Below are 25,017 nucleotides of genomic sequence, written 5' to 3'. Positions count from 1 at the left end.
TCCCTCCCTGCTGCGTGAAGGTGGGGGCGGGGCCAGAGGTCCCGAGCTGCACAGGAGGTGACACAGCACCACTCTGGCAGCTCCAGCTCTGACCACCAGAAAACATCCCCAGTACGGTCACTGTTCCCTGGGAGAAGATGAGACTGGGTGGCCGGGTGTAGGCAGTGATGGCCGCTGCACGGATCACACACGGTGGGGCCCGAAACGCGGCGGAAGTTCTGGTCAGGGTGAACTCCCAAGAGCAACCGCAACGCTGTCAACCAAGAAAAGATGAGTGGTCAGTGGGAGGCAAAATAAACGAACAGATGAAATAATAAACCACTGGCAATCTTGGAAACACAAATGTAGCCACTGACCTAAAAGCAACACCATCGGTAATAATCCAGTAGAAGACGGACTTAGGGAGTGGCAGAGCAGCAGTAACCCAGTCTTTCATAAAACACAGCAGCATTTAAATTTTAAAAGCAAAAACAGCTGGGACCTGAGGAGAGCTCAAAGACCCCAGCACGGCAAGCGGCAGACGTCAGTCGCTGGCACGAACTGGAGAGGGCCTCAAGAGCCTGCAGGTAGAGCGGGCCAAGCCACACAGGCACGGCTCGACCGCTCCTGGACCAGCTGGACGCGCCGTATGGCTGCCCACGAGTGAATTCCAGGCTGCGCGTCTGACAGAGGAAACAGGCTGAGAGGATCGAGGGAAACAGAATCGCTGAGATGTTCTCTACCCGTGAAACTGCTCTCCAGCACAGGGCCCTGCGGACTTTCCTCCGAGGGCTGAGCGGTAAGTGTTTGGGGCTTTGAAGCCACACCATCAGCTTCAGACACAAGACGCCGTGTGTGGGGGAAAGAAAGAACGAGTGATGTGAGACCCTGCTATTCAAATACTGTGTAATTAAGCAGGTAGGGTAGGGTCAGAAGAATAGAAACAACTACAGTGCCCAAAACAAGAGAAATTACAGAACGCTGCGAATCTAACAGTAAGTCAGAGACAAAGGGGAATAAGGAAGCCAAGAGTTGAGTAGCCAAGAGAAACACACAACATAAGAGGGCAAAAATAACCCACTGAATGCAATTAATTCATTAAATGACACAGACTCTTAGGCTGGATCAAAACAAAACAACAAACACCTCAAAGCACAGCTAGAGTCCGGCCCAGACCTCTCCCGAGGGCTGTGTCCCACAGCTGCCTTAAAAGTTGGGGCTACTTGGCTTCTCCCTCCACTCAGCCTCTTGTCCAGCACAGGTTTTGTTTCTGCAGACTTCTCACGCTGGTGCCGACCCGGCGTGCAGTGCCTTGACCTTGCGATGGTTTGAGGAGACTCTCGGGAATTTCCATCTGCCCCGGCTGGCGCCGCATGGCCCAGCCCTCTCTTGAGCTCCGGTTCTCTGGGACACAGCTAGTTCTCCACACAGCGGGGCTCTGGCTGGGCTGTTCCATTTAAGGGTCTTCGCCACCACCACGTGTTCATTGGGATGTGATCGAGGAAGTGGAGGTGAGCGGTAGTCCTTCCTGGGAGCCGATCGAGCTGATCTGGGGACACCTGAGGCCTTTCCAGCTCTAAACTTCCAAGTGTCTCGTGGGCGAGCTTCACATGGGCCTTCAGGAGCGCCGGGCACGGTGGCCCCTGCTGATGTCGGGACGGGCGCGGGCCTCGTCACTGGGTACCGGATGTTTGGGGCGCACCCCTGACGTTCGCGCTGTGGCCAGCCTGGGTCCAGGGGCCTTTGGGAGATGACAGAGGTTTGCTCTCACTGCCCGCTGGGGGCAGCGTGGAGCCGGCCTGTGTGACAGGAGCAGGCCCCTGAGTCCTAATCCGTTATGAAAGTTCGATCAGCGCGGGAGCTTCTTGTCATGGGCGATCAGCCTCCACTCAGACTCCTCTCTGCCCTCCCCGACTCAGTGAGAAAAGCGTCAAGCTTAAGAGGCCTCATCTGGAGACGGGCAAGGAGGCAGAGCAGGGCCACACGGGACTCCTAGCCGCGCTTACTCGTCTGCACCCTTGCAAGAAGTCCTGAATTCCCTGCGCTATGGAGCCCGACCCACCGGGCCTGCCCCACTTCCCAGCAGGAAGCCTGCCCTGCGGCTGAGATGTTCAGCAGCCTTGATGGTCCCCACCCACTCGATGCCCTAAGCACTGTCCCCTCAGCCCCGGGCTGTGAGAGTCAAAAGTCTTTCCCGACACTGCCGCATCTCCTGGGCCCTGCATGGCTGGGACCGGTAGCTCTGGGCTTGGTTTCCCAAGTCCTGCGTCCTCTGGACTAGAGGTACATGGGCTCCCCCATCCCAGGAAGAAGGGGAGATGCCTGCCTTGGGCTCAGACCCCCACATGGGGATGCTGCCGGCTGCCCCTCCCTGGCACTGCCCACCGCACGCCCGGCAGCCCAAGTCCACCCAGAGCTATGTCTGGAGGCAGCATCTTGCTCCTGGCTGTGCCCTGGGGAGCGGCAGTGGGACAAGGCTGTGTCTGCCCGCTCACCAGGGCTGAGACCTACAAACACAACAGCTCCAGAGTCGCCCTGTGCCCTCCTCAGCCAGTGTGTGACCGTGTGGAGCGGGCGCTCAGCAGGAGCCGGGGTCGGTGGTCAGCAGGGCAGCTCTCAGCCCCCTCCAGATCTGCTGTACTGATAGCGGCTGGGGTGACCAGGTCCCCTGATCCTGATGCCCACTGGCATTGTTACCGAGTCTGACAGCCCACAGCCTCTGGGCAGGGGAGGGTGGACTGTGGCCTTCCCAGCTCCGGTCTCTCTGCTGCCCCTGGGTTCACAGAGCTACTTCTAGGCTCTGGAGGTGAAATTCACCTTGACTTTTTGTTGTTGTTGTTTTGAGACAGGGTTTCCCTATGTAACTTAGGCTGGACTTGAACTCACTATGTAGCCCGGGCTGACTTTGGGCTTATAGCAGCGTTCATCGCCTGTCCCGGGCTGACCTTGGACTCAAAGTGATCCTCCTGCCTCAGCCTCTCGAGTGCTGGGATTATATGTGTGCACCACCACACCTTGCTCAAAGCCCGACATTTTTGATCCTTAAATTGACTGAAGTCGCATGTCTCCTATATACCTCCGAGACGACTACACACACTTCATGTAGACAGGAAACCATTCAGAGCAATATCTCAGCTGGCTGCTCAGGAAAAGACTGTCATTTCCCTGAGCTCTTGGGAATGTTTAGAAGCTTCCGAGGAAACACCCCACAGCTTGTTCTTATATCAACAGCACGCACCACGTTGTGTCTGTTTAAAGCAGCTCCCCTGCCAACAGCCCCCCACGCCCGTCTTGCCTTGCCTTCTTCCGGCGTGGCACTGGGGTGCTCTCGACTCCCCTCCCTGTGTCTCCCAGGGGACCTGCAATCAGCAGGATCTCCAGCCACCAACACTCACCGACTGCCTGCCTAGGGTCCCCAGCCCCTGTCCCAGTCCCAGCCAGTCTCCCCACAAACCACTGATTGTTTTGTAGGAGAAAATATGATTGTCTTGTGATTGCACCTTACCACCCAGGATGGTAAGGCCAGGACTAAGCCTGTACAACATTCTGAGGAAATCTGAGCGAGAAACGTGGCACTGTCAGGGCGGGAAAGTTCCAGGGAATAGAAAAGCAAGGAGTGGTGTAATCGGGGAAGGCTTCCTGGGGGAAGTTCCACCTGAATTAGCCTTGGGAATGGGATCAGGTGTCCACAGGCCACAGGGTGGCCCGCAACACAGGGGTGAACCTGCTCCGTTCTCTCATCCCCAACTTGGTTCCAACAGGCTGGGGATGCGGCGTATACAGCATCCTCTAAACGATCCCTAAACAAACGGAAAGATTTCTCGAAACTCCTCTGCGGCCACAAAGACTGGCCCCAGGCAGCACTGCCAATCCCTCACACGTCGTTCGCAAGCTGGACTTTGGGCCTAGCTGTTCGCGGGTCGGACCCTCAGAAGGAGAAAAGACCAGACGAGAACAAAGAGCCAGAAGTGAGAAATCGCCATGGCCTGAAAACTCAGTCCATTTCCTTTGTCACAGTGAGTCATTACAGATGGAAGGAGGTCCCACACTGCTCGCCCCAGAACGGTCCCCGGAGCCCTGTCCCCAAACAGGCGGGACTGGGGCGGGAACTCTGTCCCCAGACTCGCACGCTGTTATCAGGCTCTTCAGACTGAGTTTTAATTTCTATGTGTGCAATTAGAGGTGATTTACAGCGCCATTCATCGCCTGTCCTGTCCTGAGTCATTAAATTCACCCAGGTTGAATAGCCCGATGTGCACCTGAAATGAACCAAATCAGCGACATTATCTTGCTGCGTTTCGGGGGCTTGAGAAGGGAGAAGCGACCGCCTTCTCCCTACAGCTCCGCGGCTGGACGGGAAATATTTTTAACTGATAAGAGAGGAAATTAGCGGGGCTAAGAGGTGCGTGCTAACCGCAGTATATCTCATGGAGCGAGTCTGGCGTGATCTGGAACAGAGAGAAGAAGAGTGAGGCGCAGGCGGGTGCTGTTTCTCCTCCGTCCCTCCCGTCCCGGGGAGGAGCGATGCCCAGCTACTGAGCACCTGCCCTGTGCCCCGCGCGCGTGCCTCCCCCTGCCCTGCGCTGCCCGAGCCGTGTTCCTGTCCTCCCCTCTGCTCAGGGCCCCCGCTTGTCTCCCGCTCTCCTCCTCCTTTGCTGGCCTCCTCTGCCCATCTGATCTGCGGTTGGCTCTAAGCAGCCTCTCGAGCCCCCTTGCCCAGACCTTGCCCCAAGCCTCGCTTGCTTCCAGGTTGGCTTCTCGCCTGCCAGGGGCTTGAGTCAGGAAAGTACCCCCACCCGCCATGGCAGGAGGGAGGGGAGCCATGTGCGTGGGGGTACAAAGCCTGTTCTGTGCATTTTTTAAGTAGATAGGGCCCTCCCTCCCGCTTTCCAGGTGAGACCCTGAGCCTGGAGGTATCTGTTACAGGCCGGCTAGCTGGCGTCAGACGCAGGAGTTAGGCATGCAGCGGGCCACCGTCCTCTGCTTGCTTTCCCACAGCACTGATTCTGCAGCGCCTGCTGTTTGTTACCCAAGCTGTGTGAGCACAGGGAGCTCAAGAGACAGGCCGACTGCTGGGCTCTTTGGTTGGGGATCCAGTGAGGGTCCAGCGGCGCTGATGACACCAGCTTCAGCCCCAGTCTGTTCTCTTTGTCCGTGTCTGACTAGGATGCTCCACCTTCCCTGGGCCTTCTCCCACCTCTTCCAGCCCCTTTGCAAACTGCGCCTCACGGCCAGGGCCGGTGTCCCTCGGAGCCCTGAGGCACAACTTGAGGTCCAACAGGCCTGTGCCAGCGCTGTGGGTAACTAGTCACACGACTCAGATGGCCTCAGTTTTCTCTTCTGAAAAATGGAGATGTCCTGGGTGTCTGGGGCGACAGAGGAGCTCGGGAACACTCAGCTGTGACGTCTGACAGCTCCCTCCTTGCGGTTCCCCAACGCCAGCACAGGAGCCTTCTGGGTAGGGCCACACGGGGGCGCACTTCCACACTGGCGTTCACAGGAGGCTTTTGTCGACTTAGAGCTGAATTCCTCCACCCCTAGCCAACCTTTAGCTGCAGTTGACACCCAGTGCACTTCTGGTCTGGATGTTTTTATTGAACGAGTAAGAATTATGTTGTGAGGTAAACATCATAGCTTTGAATACTAGACGACTCTTTTGTTTATTTTTGAATTATTCCCCTATACACATGATGTGCCTCTAAACTGAACCTGTATTTTTAACACATCCATAAGCCTTTAACCTAAACACCAATAAAGTACAGCCCCACTAAACCCATGGTTAACCCTAAAAATAGTTGCTACCTCTTTCTGCAGGTGAGGTTTCCTGGGACACAGCTACAGCTCTTTCTTTAGGGGACATCAGGGGCTGCCTCCATGCCAAGGAGCAGAGATGGGGACCAGACTGTATGGCCCTGAAAGACTGCAATATGACCTGGCCCCTCCTAGGACCTCGCTGCCCTCCTTCCCCCATCAGCAGAACAGTAAATTAACCAGGACAACGACATTGTAAACGTGTTTGGTGATCCCAGGGTAAGAACACCGCCCCAGGGCACCTGTCCAGCCTCTGTGGATGTCCCACAAGGCTCAGTGGAGAGGGTCAGAGCTGACAGTCTCCACTGCCCAGAAACGGGGGTGTCCATAACCCCAGGAGTGTGGATCAGCATGCACTACAGAAAAATCAATGGACACAATGAGTTTTGAGTACTTATTACTTTGTTTCACTTCTTGTGAGTTATTTAATTTTAAATCTGCACTGTTTAATTTTTAATAACATCCATCTTTAATAACTGTTGGTCTGGGGGATATTTTGCAAGGGAAACAATATAATACAGGACACATAGTTTATATAATTACTTATAACAGTCACCCAAAGAACAATATACAAAAGAGTGCAGGAAATCTGTCCACACACTAAGACCAAGGAATTCAGCTGAGGGCCTGGATTCCACAGAAATATCCTACATGAGTCCAGCTGAACACCTAGAGCTCATAACAATGCCTCCCACAAATCCAACTGGAGGCCCAGAGCCCACAACAACATCTCACGCAGGCCCGTTTCACTGATCTGCACTGGGAAGGCCCCAAGGTCAGTGGTAGAATCTAGGAAGTCTGTGCCAGCAGGATGAAGGATCTGTGCTAGCAGGCTGAGGGATCTGCACTGGAGCCAGAAAGTGATGTTCAGAAGAACCAGAGCTCCCCCAAAGGGTACCACAGCCATCCTCAGCATCAGTGAGGTCCCAAGCTCCTCCGATGATCAAACTGGCTGAGTTCCCATCAGGGAAGCCAACACAGCAAGCCTCTCTACGAAATCAGCAGTGCACCATCTTCCCCTCTGGAGCCAGGAAGCTATGCTCAAAGTGAGGACCAGAGCTCCCCCAAAGTGAATCAAAGTCATTCTCAGAGCCAACGAGCTCCCGAGCTCCTCGGAGGATACAAACAGCAAAGTTCATCAGGAAACCAGCATGATGAGCTTCTCCCAAACAACAGACAGCTTCTTACAGCTTCTACCAGCTCCCAAAAGACTTTCTCCACTCCCAATAGCCTAACTTTTCCTTCTCCAGTTCTGGTTCGTATGCTGCTGGCAACTATCCCCAGGTGGGCCTCCCACACCCAGCATCACGCTTACTCAGTTCAGCTGGGGTTTTAAGTTGACCACCAGTTGTCAATCCACTACAATAACCAACTGGAAAGAAGTTGTGAAAATACCTTGACTGGCTCTGGCGAGCCGGGCCAAACTGGCTCCAGCACCCAGTGCTCCTGGGGGAGGCGGGTGGCTTTGGGTGGGGTTTGGGGGGCGAAGGCAGGACTGGTGATGAGTGGGCAGAGGAGCACGGGCAATGCCGACGGAGATGAGTAGCCGGGGGCAGCTGGGACCCTTGATGTTTCCTCCTTCTCGGGCATCGGGGGCTGAGTCCCACTGGGACCTGGTGAGATGGCACGCAACAGGCTCGTGTTGTCCTGCAAAGGGCAGAGGGCTGGGAGAGCTGTCCTCTAACTCCACCCTTGAGTGCTCCGGGCACTTCCAGCCAGCACAGAGCTCCCCCGGAGAAGCCTGTGATGGTGTCCCAGCCCGCTGTGCATCGCTGTATCTAAGCCCAGTGGTTTGTAAAGGAAAAGGCCTACATTGCTCATGGTTCTGGTGACGGGACAGTTCGTCCAGCACGGTGTCCAGCATCTGCTGAGGCCCCCGGCTGTGCCATGCCATGGTGGTGAAAGGGACAGAGATGCAGAAGCCAGGTGGCGAGGCCAGGAGCAAGAGACGGGGAGATGCCAGGTGAAGCCCAAGAGCTGCAGGGAGGATGGAGAACAGGGAGCCCTGAAGGGGACAGGCCCTGAGGAAATGGTGGCCCACCAGGCATACTCATCTTGCCAACCCGCTCTTGTACAACACAGTCCCGCCTGGAGAGATGGGTTAATCCACTCCCAACAGCAGTGCCCCACCATAGCCCAACACCTGGGCTCCACTGCCTCCCATCACTGCCCTGCTGGGAACTGAGGTTGCAGCACCCAGAACCGCAGGCAACATCGCATGGAGCGGGGCAGCGTGTGGGCGGGACCCACTGACACAAGGCAACACCGAGGGCCCAGCAGGCGTGGCAGGGCACCGTGGGCACCTACCAGTCAGGCTCTGCCTTTGGCTCCTCCGGCCCCGGCGTCTCCCTGTGTGCTCCCCAGGCTTCCTTTCCTCCCTGCGTCCAGTGCCGTCCTGATGCCAACGCTGGGGAAGCCAGCCTCCCTCCGCTCCCCCAACACCGCACACGGGACATGCGTTCCGCAGTCAGCCCCAGCCCCAACGTCACCGGCTCCTCCTTCTCCACGCGGGGACGCTCAGGATTATTTCCAGCAGCTCCGCGGTTAGTCTCCTCCCACCAACTACACCCGATCAATCCATCCAGTGCTTAACGGCTGGCACAGCTGTGGTAATGTGTGCATCCTCTGCCCTTGGAGGCCCCTTGGAGAGATCCATCGTGCTCCTGAGGGCACCTGGTGCTGACTCACATTCACAAAGAAGGACCCGCCTCGGCGACACCGGCTCCGTGACTCCCCACCCTGTCCCTTGACCACCCAAGCCACGCGGTCTCCATTGTTACTGAATAGAGAAGAAGTGTAACCTGGGCTGGATCTGGAGAGATTTCTCCTCCCTTCTACCTGCAAACACAGAAACGCAGTCTGCAGAGAAGGAAGAAACAGGCTGTAATGGACACGGCCTGCCTGCCCAGCATCGCTGGGAGAATTCACCCTGATGTCCTCCTCCCTGGGGTTTTAGGTAGGACTGGCTCCACCCCCAGGGGGGTGTGGCCAGAGAACCCAGATTCCCTGGTTACACTGATTAGTTTATGGTTGGACATGTGACCCAAGCTTGGCCAATCAGAGTTATTTGCTCTTGGTTACAGTGATAAGTTCACTGAAGGGGTCAGGGTCCAACACCATGCCAGCCAGTCATCCCGTGATCCTTGGCCTCAGGTGTCAGGCCCGCAGCTCTTGTGGATTCAGTCATCAGCCCTACACACGATTTAAAATGAAGGCCACCATCTTTGCCTCTATGTGAGCAGAGCCTTCTGGAAATGAACTCTGTGGATGTCACTGCTGTAGGTGGCTCATGTTAGTGGAACTATGTGGTATTTGTCCTTTGGTGGCTTGTTTTACATTGCTTCTAGTCTTCGAGGGTTACCCCGCTAGCATATGTGGGGCTGTCCCACTTCTGAGAGCCATGCATTTCCTTCCTGGCCTGAACCATTTTGTGAGACGTCCTTCACCTGTGACTAAAGCTTACAGCTAATATAAAATAGACCAGGAGAGATGAGTAAAAACCAAGGTGGAGGGAGAAGAGCTTCCCAGTTCCCAAGCCCAGCCCTCCTCAGGTCCAACTGCAGTTCACCCTTGTGCTCTTGGGAGTCTGCAGGGCATTTTTCCTCCCTCAAGCTAGCTCGTCTGGTTACAACTGTGGAGTTTTACCCCGCACATCCCCTGGCCTCAGCCGGTGACAGGGGCCACCATCGCCCTCAGGCCTGTGCCCTCCCGGCACCCTGTTCTCCAACTCCCCTGGAACTCTTGGCCTTTACCAAGTCGTCCCCTTTCCTCAGCCTCTTTATCTGCCTAGAGCACCTCCCTTTTCTAGCCAGGGAGTCCCGTGTCCCCTCAAGACCTGTGTTGGGGCTTTCTCCTCTGTAGCCTCTTCTGGTTCCTCCCTCTCTCAGGCTGACACCTTGTCTATGAAGGTTTCCTGGCCCCCAGAGGAGAACTTTCACCCAGACATCAGGCTGGGTCGCCTACTTTGTGTCCCGAGCTCCAGCAGCAGCTACAGTCGCCAATGTTTGGAGGCTTTTTTGAATAAATGAACACAAAACATCACTTGACAAACCTAAAGTCTTTGATATTCAAATAAATAATGCACTGGCTACTATTGCAAATTCTTTATCATCTTAGGAGGTTAAATATGTGCCCTGGAAGCTTTTTGGAACTATCTGCTTTCACCATTAGCATAATTTCAGAGCAAGCCCTCAGCCCTGCCAGCCCCATGCAGCCCACACTTCCCGGAGTGGATTCCAGATGAGGAGGCGTGACCATATTTGGTTGGATGTAGGACAGCATCTGATGTGGCCGACTTGCTTGTGGTGGATGTGCTCTTTTAAGGACATGCAGTGCGGGCCACTCGATTGTTACGCTGGGCTGCTCCTTGATTTTTATGGTCTTGGGTGAGCTGCAGAAATAACGAGTCTCAACATCAGGGAAAAACTCAGTCTGCCTTGCCTCCTGGGACTGTCTCTCTTATCGTCTGTCTCTCACTCGTGTACTTGCAAACCCCTGGGACTGAGGCCCCCAGTGAATGGTTACCCTGTTACCATGGGGCTGTGTCCATAGATTCTGAGCTTTAGATGTTTCTCCTGTGGATACTCCCCAGCCCTCTCATGGTGCCTGCTGGCTTGGGAAGAACAGGGCATCTTTTGTCATCTGGAAAGTGTCGTCTATTTGACTCTTTTCATGCACAGGTCTTTTGAGGCTCCAGTGTACAGATTACTGTCTTTGAGTTTCTCTCACCCAATTCTTTATTTTTTCACACGAAACTACTTTTATGACCTTGATAGCGTAACGTATTCCTTTTAGAAACAGGAAAATTCAGGAAAGGATAAGGAAAAGGAGCATGAGTGCTAATCCTGCATGAGTGCTAATCCTGCATGAGTGCTAATCCTGCATGAGTGCTAATTCTGTTCAGAGACTGGTTCATTTGTCAAGCTACTGGTAGGTACATTTTCCTCCCTTGTGTTCTTTCTTCCAAATACCTTTATGGAAGTGTGACCAACAAAAGAGGCTGCGCACACTTCAAGGGTGCAACGTGACAAGTGTGGACACGTTTGCACACTCACAAAGTCACCACTGCAATGGAGACTGTGCTTGATGCCACATCCCCCCCATTTTCTGGGCACCCCTCCCTCCTGCTCCCCCAACCCCGGGGCCCGCTGATCTGCTTTCTTTCTCAGGACATAGTTTCACCATTCCTAGGAATGTGTGTCTCTGAAATCATGAGGCATGCACTTTAAAAACCTGGCTTGTTTCACTCAGTGTCGTTATTGTGAGCGGTTTGTGTTCATGCCTGTGGCCGTTCAGCGGCACATACGCTGCTGCATAGATATTCCACAGCCTGTTCGCAGGCCTGTGGGCCCCTTCTGGATTTTTTCCAGAGTTGCGGAGAGCCGCTGTGGATAGGTACACACAGGCCTTAGTGTGGATAGAGACCTTACTGTCTCATCAGGAAACACCCAGCATGTCCCATTGTCTTTTTACATGCCTCGTAAAAATGTCAGCGTCTTAAAGATGAAGCCAAATGGAGTGTAGGTTGGGGTAGTGAAGAGCTATGATAAGTAACTGCTACACGTGCCCCTGGGTTAGACACTGCATGGGGAAAAGAACTGTTTGCTTTCTTGTTAAACAAAGCACCTAGTGAGACAACCAGGACTGCTGGAATGTGAACTATAGGTAGCTCTGAAGTAGCAGATCGATGTTAAGCTTCCTGAGTGTAACTGTTCGAAGGTGGTCACGGAAGAGACCAGCCCTACTCTGGGAAACACGCTGAGCTTTTTAGGAAACAGGATTGTTGGGCTACAACCTGCTGTCATATAGCTCAGAAACAATAAAGGTGAAAGACAGCACACTTGTGACACAGTGTTACAAATGGATGATTCTGCATCTCACACACACACACACACACACACACACACACACACACACGAGCCCATTGTGCTATTCCTGCAAACTTCTCTGAGTGTGAAAATATTTTAAAACAAAAGATTTTTTGAAATCACCCACAAAAGGCCCTGCTTGGCAGTCCTGATGAAGACGCCCATGCACTAGTGTGGAAAAGACTCCGTTACAGACGGATTAACGAAAACAAATTGCAGGGTGACCTTAGTTTTACTCAAAACAAAAATCTTCTTTCCTAAAAGGTCTGGAAAGATATACATCAAAACGTTAATTTTGATGTAATTATTTCTGAGTTGCGGAATAAAGAGTAATTTGCGTGGCCTTTTAATCTGTGTTTTCTACTTTGCAGTGTGCATGGGGTGATTATGTAACAGAATTATTTTACATCAGGACCTCTGCACTGAAGACCTGCCTTGCCCTGCCTCCCTCCCCGCCCCGCCAAACTCCCCACACCACACTCTGGGGGCTGAAGGAAATAAAGGAAAACGCTCCCCAGGCTCCGTCTTCTGTCTTCCCTGCTCTCCCCTTCTCTAGATAGGACGCTTGTCATTCCTGGCACATCTGGTCTTCTCAGTCGTTCTCTGCACATTTCAAGTACTTCCTGCCACGTAGTGATTGAAATTAGGGCTTTAAACTGCTGCCCCTCCCACTGTCCTGGACATGTCCCTGACCAGTGGTCCTGTGGGCCTCGAGGACGTCCCCGGGAGCTCTGCCTGCGGGGGTACCCCAACCCCAACTCGGCTCGACTCGGTTCCCACAGTTTCCAGCAGGCCCGGGAGCACTCTCCGACCCTTGAGCAGCTTCACTGTGAGAGCCCTGGCCAGAGACTTTCTCTAAACTCTCTCCCCAGGCGCAGCACCAGCCACGGGCAAAGCCCACAGCTGTGTCTCCTGCAGGTGTGGGTCGGGGCTCCTGTCCAGCCTGCCTCTATCTCACTGCTACCTCTAGCGGCTGATTCTGCTGGGTGATCCTGTAAATGCCAGCACTACCCGCTACCTCTATGGCAGTGTTTCCCGCTGAGAAGAAGGTCACGGTCCTCCTGCTTTTATGAAAAGTGTTTTAACGGATCCGTTCCCACCCTTCGTCTTTTGGCCTTGGGGTTCTCATCAGACCCCTGCTCTCAGTTTCTGAATGCAGACGTGGACGTTCGGCTTGTTCTGCATGGCGCCTCTTGAGGAATGTTGGTCTTCTTGCTGCTTTGACACTGACTTTCCGGGATCAACTTTTCGTGAGAACCTTGTTGCAGGAAGGTGCTTGTCTCTGACAGCAGAAGAGGATTGTGTTCGTTTTGTTTCCATCCATCTGGGGACCTGACGCTTGCACGCTGGCTGGAGTTGCCCTGGGGGTCTGCAGCACCCCTGCTGGCTGGGGGCTTCCCCAGTGGGAGCTCACAGTGGTCTCTCGGGGGAGAGGTGCACGCCTCGCTCTTCTACCTGCCCTCTTTGGAGGAGGCTGCCCAGGGCCTGGAAGAGGCTTAGGGCTATTTAGGGGTGGAGCCCTGGGTCCTGGGGTGACATGGAGCCTGGCCGGAAGAGGTGGCCCTGACCGCAAGTCAGCAAAGCTCTTGGACCCTGGACCGGTGGGCTCCACAGAGAGGCGCAGAGGGGAGGAAGAGTGGAAAGGGTCTCTAGATCCCAAGCGCCCAGGGAGGAGAGAGTGAGGCTGATAGAAGTGCCCGGTCGTTCAGTCAGTCACGGTCACCTCGTTGACGAGCTGTGTGGCTGCCCCCGGCCCCTGGCTCAAGACATGGTGAAGGGCTCCCTAAGACCCCAGGTGCTCTCCCAGTGTGGCTCGGGCGGATGTGGCGAACTGCTGCTGCTGATTCACGTGTCACTGCTGTGGGGGACAACTGCCCGGACCACAGGTGATGTCACAAAAGCGAAAACTAAGTCTCTGCTGCTTTGAACCCGAGGTGCGGGCTGTTTCTTACTGCAGCGGAACCCGGCTTATCCTCGCTAGTCAGGGCCAGCCTTGCAGGGGTCGGTGCTGTGCTTCTGTCCAGCAGCCAGGCCCCACTGCCTATGTTACAGGAAAAGAGTTACAGCGCGTCGGGTGTGTGGGTGGGCTGCTTCCTGGCCAGGCCGGGCCTCCAGAAACAGCCCCAGTTCACAGAAATCTCCAAGTGCAAGCCACGATGACCGTACCCTCCAGTCCTCGGCTTTCTAGGGCCTCAGCATCAGCCAAAGCAGTGACTACTACGGTGCCCTCTGGGTTTTAATGGGAATTCCAGCCCTATAAACTCTTTTTAAGACTGCAGAGAAAGCCAAGATTTTATTAGGAAGGTGGCAAAGTAAACCCAGAGACTGGGGAAGCCAGCAGCAGCCACTCACCGCTTCCCGAGCTGCGCCGAACCCGGCCACCCTGCATCTGTTTCCGGGGTGACTCTGCTTTGCTAACAAGGGAGCAACAGCCCAAGCAGGTGAAGGGCTCCTCAGGTGTCGCTGCTGTTCTAACCGCGTCTCCATTACACTGGCGTTCATCCGGAAAGCTGCCCTGCGAGGCGAGCGTAGGACATGTGAGCCCACGCCTCGCCTAGACAGAACCTGGCCCCCGGCAGTGGACGCTCTCCGTCATGTTAAGCGCTGGATAATGCCTTGTGACGTGACAGTATTTCCCATTACAGATCAATTTTGTAGCATTCGTTCGTAATCAGACTTGAAATGTTACCTAGAAACAAAATATGTTTTCCTTGCAACAGTCAGACCTTATTAGAAATCCGAGGTTTTACAAATCACCAAGTTAGCAGTTCTATCCCCTGGCTAAGGTTTTCTTTCTTTAAATAGTGTTAAATTCAGCCCCAGAAGCTCACGTCTCTTTGTGGATCGCTCTCTTTATGTGCACTGACTTGGAAGGAAAATCCTAATGCTCCAAATACATGGAGGGTCCCACTACGTACAGCTTCTCTTTTGCAGGGTAAAACAATGTCGGAACCTTATTAAAGTGTTACACTTGCAATTAGGCTACACGATATTATTTTCACACTTTCTTAAAGGTAGAATTTCATTGCTTAAAAAATAACTTCTATGTCTAGGTAAGGTAAGAAGAATTATTCTCATTTCCTGACCCCATAATCACATGCTGTGGGTGGGCAAAGGAATAAAGAGAAAACACAAGCAGCAGAGCTCAGAGCAGAGATCTGGAACTTCCTGCCAGGTCCCAAAGGTCTGCGGGGCCCGCACCCCTGCTTGGGGTCTGCCCCTGACATTTCATCGTGGGAGAACCTTGGGCACACTGCTCAACTTTCCACCCTGTTTAAGTCTTTATAGGATGATATTTCCTGACGGATAGTCCCTTTCATTACCGCCCCCACCCGCCCCTCCTGTGTCCGGCAGACGATGAGGGAGCATTAACTTGGGTCCAGCCGCCCTGGGCCAGGTCTTGGGAAACAGCAATGGGCAAGATGAGCAGAGGGCTCTGTCCCCACGGCCCTGGGCCCCAGCCCTGGGAGGAGCAGGGGACCGACAGGGCATCAGGCGGCTTGATGGGAAACATGGGGCCCCTCCCGAGATACACCACCTCCAAACCCTGGGACCCGAGGGTGTGAGGCCCGGAAGAGGACTTGCAGATGTGTTCCCGATCTCAGTAAGCCCCCTCCCGGATCCTGCCGACGGGCCATGGACCAGTGAGAGTCCGGTGAGACACGCGAGGGGCCTCCGGGAAGAGACCAAGTCCACACGAGGTCAGGCAGAGACAGAGGCGACCACTCCGCAGGCTGGAGGGCACGCAGAAGGTTCTCCCAGGGCCTTGGGTGGGAGCACGGCCCCGCGGACTGCGGTGTTAGACTCCGGCCTCGGGAAGCACGGTCGTTTCTGTCCCTGCCAGCCACTTTGTGGGATCTAGATGGGCACAGGAGGCACACAGAAACGGTCATGCCAGGAAGAGAGCAGAAGACACAAAAAAGGACGCGGGGGAGGCCTGAGCGGGCTCTGGTGGGCCCCGGAGGAGCCAGCGGGGGCAAGGATGTGGGGCGGTGGGTGGACCAGAAAGTCAGCGGAGCCGGACTGAGGGAAAGGAAGAAGGTACGAAGGCGCTGCTGCTGAGGAAGCGGGATCGGGGCCCAGGGGCCGCAGAGGTGGGGGGATCCGGACGCTGCAAGGGAAGCCCGTCCGGGAGAGCCGGGCCCGCGCATGCGCAGCGCACGGAGAAAGGACACTAAGCGCATACGTGCCAGATCGGTAACTATGGTTCTACCCTGGACGTCCAAGTGACGGGATCTAAAATACCCTGGAATGTTCATACTTCTTACGGATTCCCCACCCCACCCCGCCTCCGTGCTGGATACGTGGGCAATGAGGTTGCAAAGCCGGCCTTGGGCGACACACCACAGGACACTGGGCGTCCTCACGCAGGTCCTTTATTTCCTTCCCTCCCTGCTCACAAGGTGCGATTCAGCCTGTACCACGGTTTCCTCCAGTCCCAACAATGGCTCAAGCATCGCTGTGTCCTAATTCCTTGCCGAGAGCCACCCTGGCAGGTCCCAGGTTCTCGGATTCACAAACTCCACGGCCTCACTGGCATCCAGGATCGTTCGGAAAGTGGATCGTTTGTAGACACGATTTCAAAGATCAGACCTGCCCGGTTCCCAGGTCAAGAAAATGTTTTCAAGCACATGGAAAGTGTTTACCATTGTCCTACAGCTCTTCCGGGCATGACCTTCTTTTATTGCTTTAACCACCTGTAAAATTCCTCTTTCGTTCACATTATCTTTCATGATTGCTTCTTATTATAAAAACAAAAAACGAAGATGTGGGTCGATTGGGTACATTAGCAGGTCCACACAGGAAAACGCACTGCAGTTTCACAGGTGACTCACAGTCTCAGATCGGAGGACAAAGTCGAAAAGGAAGAATCAGAACCTTGCTCCAAGGTGAGCCTACCTGGGATGACACTGCTTTGGGCCTCAGAATTTCCCTGGTCCGCTGCTTAGCAACGGCAAACAGAAAAAGCCTGAGCGATCCCAGCCACAGCATCCGCTAACTGCTGTGCAGAGCCAGCCAGCTCCTGGAGCACTGGGCTTCTCCAAGGTCTACTCCCCTTGCATTTAAACTTAGTAAGAAGAAAAAAACCTGAAAAACTCATGCTGTAGCCAGGGATCCCCATAACCAGTGGCCATCTGCCAGGATTTTCATGTTTTGAGTCTTACTGAAAAAAACAGTGCTGCCCACTTTCCAGTAAGTACTGAGGGAGAAACATCTTTTACCCTGACCTGTGGCATAAACTCGCTCTGCTGGGGACACTGCTGCCGTAAGCCAGACCACAGCAGCAGCCACCCAGGATGGGGGAGGCCACGGCGAGCCTCAGGGCTCGAGCCTCAGAGCTCGTCGTGGCTCTTCGTGAGGTCCTCGCCGTAGCTGGTGGCCTGGCTCCCCACGAACATGCTCCAGTTGTCCAGGATTTCCTCCTTGGTGAGCTTCTCGTCCTTCGGGAGAGGGAAGAGGCGGTCAGGGGCACCTGAACCTCACCCTTGGCTGCTATTCCTTTTTTTTTTTTTTTTTTTTGGTTTTTCTCCGGTACCAGGAACCAAACTCACGACCTTGCGCTTGCCAGGCAGGCGCTTTTGCCGCTGAGCTAAATCCCAAGCCCCTGGCTGCTATTCCTAATACCACGTCCCAACACTCAGCAACCCGCCTCCTCCTCTGCCTGCCGGCTGCGCTTGGAGCCCCGCCCTGGGTGAGCGGCTTGCAGGGCCTGGCAACCCGGAAGCTACGATCCCCGTGTGACCTCCAGCAGTGCAGACACCTGCAACGGGCCCTTGGAAGTCTCCCCATGGCTATCGCGCCAGCTGCCCGTCTGCTGACCTGGGGAGTCGGGCTATGACCCAGGTGGGAGAGGGCAGGACGCGTTCCTCAGGCGTGTTTACTTAATTGAGGATTTTCCCTTCTCTTTCCGGGGGCCGGGGGGCCGCCAGGTCACGCTGAGTAAGCACTCTCTCCAGAGCTCTGCCATAGCCCTGCTGGCTTGAGTTTCACGAACAGAGCCTGTGTGAGGCCGCCGGGGATGGGCAGGGTCTGCCTGGCTCAAAGTTGAGGGGACACCTGCAAGCCTTGATGGGTGGACACACAGGCTTCTTAAACCCATGCCTGCCCGGCCTGCTGCCCGGCGGGGTGGCTGAGCGAGTCTGTGGCCCCAAGGGTGCCCCTGGGCTTGACTCAGGCTGTGGCCCTCACTGTGCAGCAGGGACATGGCCCGGGCCCTGTGGTCGCCAAGGACGCCACCAACCCCAACCCTGCGCCTATACTGCGGAGCCCAGGGCTACCTTGTTCTTGTCAGACTCATACACCAGGTGCCGGGCCTCGGCCTGCGCGTGGTCATAATCCTGGGGGAGGATCCAGTGGCGGATCTCGTCCCTGTCCAGCTTCCCGTCCTTGTTCAGGTCCCGGAAGTCACCGAACTGCTCCCGTTCCGACAAGACCCAGTCTGGCTCGGGGCCGCCATCCTCATGGGAAAACATGTCCGCTGCAAGGGAAAGGTGCTCTGGTTATGGAGGGTGACCGGGAGGTGACAGCAAGCAGAGGAGGAGCCCATGTTTCTGGAAAGCAGACAACCAACTGGGAGGTTCTGGGGACAGTAACATCCATCCGTCTGCCGTGAAGGCCTCGGCCGGAGATGGGCTGAGGTGGGGACCCAGCGGACAACTGCTCCATCACGAGGAGGGATGACCTTGAATCACCTGTAGGAAAGTGGACGCACCCTGAGACCACAATGATAAGTGACAGACATCAGACACACAAACTGAAGTATCACATGGCTTCTCTCATCTGAGAAGCCCGAAGTATAAATAATTTAAAAAACAAAATAAAAGGTAGACAATTGGAAACATAGATGGATCTTTTGCCAAAGGGAAGGAGATGAAGAGATGGATGCAGGAGGAGGTAGGGAAGGGGAAAGGATGTAAGAAAACAAGGACAAAAGAAAACTAACAAGAACTAAGACGTGTTATATACATGTGCCAACCCAGGCGTGGTGGTGCACGCCTGTAATCCCTGCACTCAGGAGGCTGAGGCAGGAGGACTGCCGTGAGTTCGAGGCCAGCCTGGGCTAAGTAAGTGAGTTCAAGGCCAGCCACTACATATTGAGACCTTGTCTCAAAAAACAAAACAAAAACAAACAAAAAACACGTGTCACCTCTCTAAGATGAATGTGATTATGTACTGCAAATATAGACTAGGAGAAAAAAGAAAAGAAAAAAGCAGCCGACCCTTGCTCTTGACAATGTGGTGACAGATTAAGTCACTTAGTTCTGGGACAGAGCCTCAGATTTGTCCAAAATGCAGGTAATAACTGCTACATCACTGTGAAGATCGTGGGCTGTTTCTGTGGAAGCCTCTCCAACCCAACTGGCAGCGTCAGGTGAAAACTGATAACAATCACCACTGTGAGAGCCTTCTATGGGGCAGGGAAGATACAGTCCTCCACGTTCCTCTTCCCACATGGTTCCCTAACAGCCTTTTGAGACAGGCACTGCCTTTATCCCATTATACAGATGAGAGCGTTGAGGCAGAGCCCCAGCCCCCGAGCTGGCTGATCCTGGGGCTGCCGGGGACTTGGGCACTCTGCTTTCCCACCGTGGCCTTCGCCGCGTGTCTGTTAGCGTGGCTGCTTATGTCGCGTCCTAAGGTGCGCACATCCCGGTTTACTTCCTCCTCACACAGCTCCCCACGACGGCCCCAGCCCCCCTTATACAGCGCAGGGACGGAAAGGGCGCAGGGCCTGCTTCCTCACCTGGTCTGGGAAAGAGCCTGGGAGGCAGCTCAGTGGGAGAGGCCAGGTGGCTAAGAAGGTTTCAAGGTAGAAAATGCACTTTGCAGTAAAGTTTCAATTCGGGCAAAGCTCTTTGCAATTAAGCTTCAATGCAGAAAACGGTGCAACGAAGTCTGAACACAGGGCCAACAGCAGGTGGCAGAAGGAGAGGCGGGGAAGAGCAGGAGACTGCTGGCCTCAGGGCGGCCGGAGGGGAGGCCCCTCCTCCTCACACTGTTTAGGGAACTGGCCTCCCGCTTACTCATTATTTTGAGCTCCGCCCAGTCCTGCCCCAGGCGTTATTTATTCCCATTTTGCAGGTGAGGAGACTGTGGCTCAGAGCGATGCCATGCTCTCCAGGGCCACAGGGCTGTGACCACAGATGCCCGGGTCCTTCCTACAGTGCCCTCAGCTCTGGCTTCCTGCTCTCCCTGCTGGAAGAAGAGGCTGTCCCCCACCCTGAGATGGCCAGAGCCCATTCCCCAGATGGTCACACGCCGGCCTCTGACTGCAGGAGACTCAGACTGCAATCTGTAAACACAAGGACGCTCCTCCCTGCTCCTCCCAGGAAAAGAACAGTCTTTCAGGCAAAGCCCCTGGAGTGGCACCACCCACACCACGGTCACACAGTGCCGGAGGGCCCAACAGCGCATGCGGTCAGCCCCTTCAGTCAGTCTGCCACGCTTCGTGCTGACGCTCCGCCCGCTCCCTGCTGAACTGTGCTGCCGCGTGACCGGTGGCCACCAGCCATTGACAGGTGGTCATGCGAAGCCAGGGTCACCTCGGCCACTTTAGTTACTGCAAGAGACGGGGCCAGGGCTCGGTCCCCACGGCTGAACAGAACCTGAGTGGCCAGCAGAAGCGCCGCTGGTCACCACCGAAGGTGTGTCCGGTGTGCGGCATGGCAAAGTAGCCCAACAGTCCCCCTGAGCAGGGACAGCACCAGCGCTGGGCGCAGGGACACTGCCCAGGACAGCCGAGTGGCCAGCACTCACCGATGTACTCGTCCTGGTCCACAAAGCCGTCCCCGTTCTTGTCGATGTCCTCCAGGGTTTCCTGGGAAGCAGAAGCGCAAGAAGCAAGATAGCCCGGTGCTCGAAGGAGATGCGAGACTCCCGCCGCCCCTGGGTCCAGCTGCTTGTGGCGGGGCGCCTGTGACTTCTGGCTCCTTCCCTCGTTCACCTCTAAAGAAGCAGGCTCTTTCCCTCCCGACTCTCCTTGCCAATGCCGTTAACCCAGAGGCCTGGGGTTCCGTCAGGAAGCTGCCAATGCATCCTCACCACCCCGCCACACACCCCAGGGGGGCCCAGAGGGTCTCCAGGAACCCGGTGTGAGAGCCACAGGACGAGGGGATCACATAAAGAGAGTTTGGGGCTGACTGTATCAGAGAGATGTGAAATTGTTCAAAAACAAAAGTGTAACTGCTGCCTCTGGAATATATTCTGCACTGAAGTTACGTCTCAATGTCTTTTCCTGCCCAAAACACACAGGCATCTCGGGTGTGAAACACAGCCGAGCAAGAGCAGATGCCGCTCTGGAAGGCCCTCGGCCCGCTCAACACAGCTGGGGTGAGGCGGAGGGCATCCTGGAGCCAGCGCCTTAGGGTCCTGATGGTCCGAGCAGAAGTGGGGGAAGGCGAGCAGCCTCCCCCAACCGCCACGGGCTGAGTAACTCAGCCAAGCTGCCCGAGTGAAAGTTTCACCAGCTGTGCCCTGCGCAGAAGCAGCTGGACCGGGATCAGGCCATCCGCCCAAGACACAGGCAACCATGGTAGAAAATGAAGACGAGGGGGTCCCACAGGCAAAGCCGCCCCTCAGAGCGCTCCCAGGACCCATCGCGCGAGGAGCTCCCTTCCCAGCCACGAGCTGCACTTAAGTTTCCATAAGGTTTATCGCCTCGCGTTTTAGAACCTGTTTCTAGCACCCTCACAGCTAAAGGGCAGGCAGGCTGCTGGGTGCTCGGGGCACATTCGTGCCCTTGCACGTGTGCGGGGCTGGGCCTGCAGCCTCCTCACGGACGGCCATGTCTTTTCCAGGCCTCTCCATGCCCTTTCTCTTATCGGCCACCTGGCTGTCACCAGGGTGACCTTGAGCCACAAAGTGGCCCAGCCCACGACGGAGGCTGCCTGGCACCAGAGAGAGTTTGGAGGACAGCTGCCCAGAGGCCCACGGGCCCGACATTCACAGCAGGCTGTGCACAGAAAGCAGCTCTGACTTCCACGCAAGGTGGCGTCAACACCCCGATTCCCTCTCGGCCAAAGCACGAGGCAAGGACGAGGGGCAGCGTTCTCCCCAGGTCCTCCTACCCGGGCTCTCCTCAGTCCTCACCAAGACCACGATTTCCTTCATGTGCTCGAACTCCTCGGGGTGCAGGAAGGCAGTGAACTCCTCGCGGGTGGCTGTGAGGTCCCCGTCCAGGTCCGCGGCCTTGAACCTCCTCTCGTCCCGGGGCAGCATCTTCTTGAAAGTGAGGTGGTCGGGGCTGTCCTGGAGCTCTTCGGGGTTCCCTGCCGCGAGGGGGTGCAGGGAGGCTTAGCCTGCAGCTGAGCACCCCATCCCACCCCGCACCCCCAGCTCACTGATTCCAGGCCCAATGCGGCAATTGGATGAAAAGCCCTGACGCATGCACCAGTCCTTCAGGACAGCAATTTCAGGGTGTGCGTGCCTCTGTCCCCTCCACGTCACCCCACCAGGCTGCAGTGGCTCATGGGGATGCAGACTGCAAGCGGTTAAAGGCCCCGGCTTCAGACCCCACAGTTGCTATTGTGCTTGTGTGCACATACACGTGCTTGTGTGTGACACGTGTGTGCAGGCCTCAGCTTCCACTTTACCACTCTCCGCTCCAGAACACACACAGGCTCCCTGGCTACCAGAGGTCACATCTCCACCACAGATCTGCCCTGGTATCCCCTGTCCTCCTTAGGCCTGTGCCCTCTCTCCCAGGCACCCCGCAGGCTTGTGCCTCAGGCCGCTGCCCCACCCCAACCTGCCCAGCTTTCAGGGCACTGCCGCCCCAGCACTCCCCACCAGCAGCTTTCTGCGATACAAACGCATCCTCGAGCTCCCGAGCCACCCTCCACCAGGAAGCACTCTGACTGCACTGGGACTCGGTCTTTGCCACACAAGTGCCACAGTGGAGGGACAAGGTGCCACACACGGACCTCCTCCGTGTTCTTCCCTGGGTGCCCTCTGAGCGCACGCTCAAGTAGGGCTGTGACCTAAGGCACTTACCAGCCCCTGGCTCCTTCCCCCGCCACCGCTTCACTCCAAGAAGCAACTCCCTAACCTCCTTACTTAGCAGAGGGGGTGCCGGGCACGCGCTCTGTGAGAGGGTGGTGATGTCTCCCAGGGGCGCCCTCAGTGCCCTTACCCAGGAAGTAGCCGTAGGTGGCTTGTTTGTACTCTTCCCAAGAGATCTTGCCGTCCTTGTCTCTGTCGTAGTCCTTCCAGACCTTGGCGACATTATCATAGATGTATCTCTTCTGCACCCGTTTGATCCAGACTTTCAACTCCTCGGTGGTGATGAAGCCATCCTGGTCACTGTCGATTCGGTCAATGATTTTCCTGTGGAGGACGAGAAACCCCAAAGGCCATTGTCAAGGCCGTGGGACTTTAGTCCAGCACAGCATAGAACAGTCACACACCCAAAACGAGCAAGCTGCAAAGTAGAACCCAGGCCGTGACTGTGCAGGAGGGGACCTGGAAGTTTATCCAGTCCTGGACAACGCACTCTGCCCCACACCCCACAGGCACCCGTGGCAGACACTGCTAATGGATCATGGCCTTTCACGGTGCTCAGGAGTCAGACAGCACCAATGGATCCTAGTGACCTGCCTGAAAGATGAAGCCCAAGTCTTCTCTGACATAATCCAACTACTTGCATTATTATTACTGCTGTCATTTTTATTTTGGTTTCTAGAGACAGGATTTCACTATTTAGTTCAACCTGGCCTTGAATCACTATATAGCCCAAGCTGGCCTGGCACTTGCGGTGATCCTCCTGCCTCAGCCTCTGGAGTGCCAGTCTGACTTTCCTAACAAGTTCTGGGGCCCACATACAGGATGGAACCCAGTCTCCATCTCTTGGGGCACCCTGCTCTGCCTTGATCTCCCTTCTTCTCTTCATGTCTTCCTCTCTGCCCCCGGACCCCACACTGCCCACCCAAACAGAGCTCCAACGGTCTGTGAGCGGCTGCTCCGTCTTCAGAAAGCTGGCGTCTTCTGCGTGGTGCCCAAGCTCAGATCTAGGGACACCCCAGCCTGCTCTCTGACCTGGGGCCTCGGGGCTCCCTCTGGTTGTGCTGGCCATGCTGACCCCAAGCCACCTTCACTGCAGGCCTCCTGCCCCCACCTCCCCTGAAGCTCCCAGGCCCGAGTGCAGGGTCCAAGCTGGTGCCAGCACACAGGCCCTTCTGGGGAACGGGGCTCTACTCAGACACCAAGCCTGGCAGGCAGTCAGCACCCTGTTGTCATGACACCGGCATCTGAGGAAGCCCCAGGACCAAAGCCAGAGGCCCTGCTCCCATGACACTGGGCATGGCCTGGCAGAGGTAAATCAGGCTCCCAGGTCGGCAGATGGGTTATCAATGGCCCCGTTGTTGAGTCCCAAAGACAGGAGAAAGAGCTTGGCCCAACAAAAGTTGCCTGTGTGAAGTGACTCTGCAGTCCAGTCTTTTACCACAGCAGGTAGGCGGTGCCCTCCACGGAGTCATTCACCTCCCACTCTCAGAGCACGGCGCCCCTGGGTGGCCTAAGAGTGGGAGGCTGTGTCCTTTTTTACTGCAGCAGGACAGGAAGGGACAGGAAGACCTTCCGCCCCGGGCCGGGCTCTGGAAGCCTGGTTGGTGCCAGCAGCGGGCACAGGTCCTGCTGTAGGGTGGCCTGGGTCACTCACTCAGTGTCCTGTCATCTCAGGGGACGGCATGGGGGGACCCAAATGCTGCTGCCCAGGTTTGGCTCCAGACCCCACAGCTGAGCTCCTCGTCCACCCCCGCACTCTGTGGCCTGGGCATCTACTGCGGACAGAACCCAGAGGGCTCCCGGTGGGTGCACCCCGCCCTGCCAGCCCCAGCCCTCCCTTCCGCTGAGACTTCCCATCCCTGCCCGCTGGGCACAGGACACCCCACCTTGGCCAGCCTTTCTCTCCCCCTTGTGTTTCTGTCCCTGAGACCCCGCAAAAGTGTCCCAAACTCTGAGTCTTCGGGGTGCAAGAGAAGTCGCAGGCGGGCAGGAACTCGTGTCATCCAAGGGCACAGGGACCCCTGCCCCGTCCCTGCCCCATGCAGCGGCCCCTCCCGCGCCCCCACTTCGGGTCTGCATCCCAGGGACCCACCCCAGGGTCGCGCCCAGGCACCCACCCCGCCCCCACCCCGGCCGGCCCGCGGCGCCCCGCGCCCCTCACCCCAGCCGGGCCCTGCTCTCCTCCGGGGTGAGCTGGTCGAAGCCGCGCGCCTCCTCGCGGCCCAGGAAGGCCTCGTGGTCGTACTGGAAGCTGCCGTTGTCCTCGGGCGCCCGCGCGCCCAGCTCGGAGTCGGGGCGCAGCACGCGCTCCTTGCGCACCGTGGGCTTGGCCCGCGACGGCGACGGCCACAGCGCCAGC

The 25,017-nt window shown here is 56.1% G+C and overlaps 1 protein-coding gene across 1 annotated transcript; it reads right to left on the bottom strand.

Moving 5' to 3' along the window:
* Nucleotides 1–16,017: 16,017 nt before the first annotated feature.
* Nucleotides 16,018–25,017, bottom strand: Rcn1 (reticulocalbin 1, EF-hand calcium binding domain; the record flags this gene model as incomplete). Its single annotated transcript, XM_005401900.2, is given in 6 exon segments — nucleotides 16,018–17,098; nucleotides 17,936–18,135; nucleotides 20,415–20,475; nucleotides 21,747–21,925; nucleotides 22,789–22,982; nucleotides 24,820–25,017. Coding segments are annotated over 6 exon segments (940 nt in total), but the record flags the coding sequence as incomplete, so codon positions are not given.

The sequence above is a fragment of the Chinchilla lanigera genome, unplaced genomic scaffold (assembly GCF_000276665.1).
Source record: "Chinchilla lanigera isolate Chin_1 unplaced genomic scaffold, ChiLan1.0 scaffold00075, whole genome shotgun sequence".
Taxonomy (NCBI): domain Eukaryota; kingdom Metazoa; phylum Chordata; class Mammalia; order Rodentia; family Chinchillidae; genus Chinchilla; species Chinchilla lanigera.
This window is presented reverse-complemented; position numbering and strand designations above follow the sequence as displayed.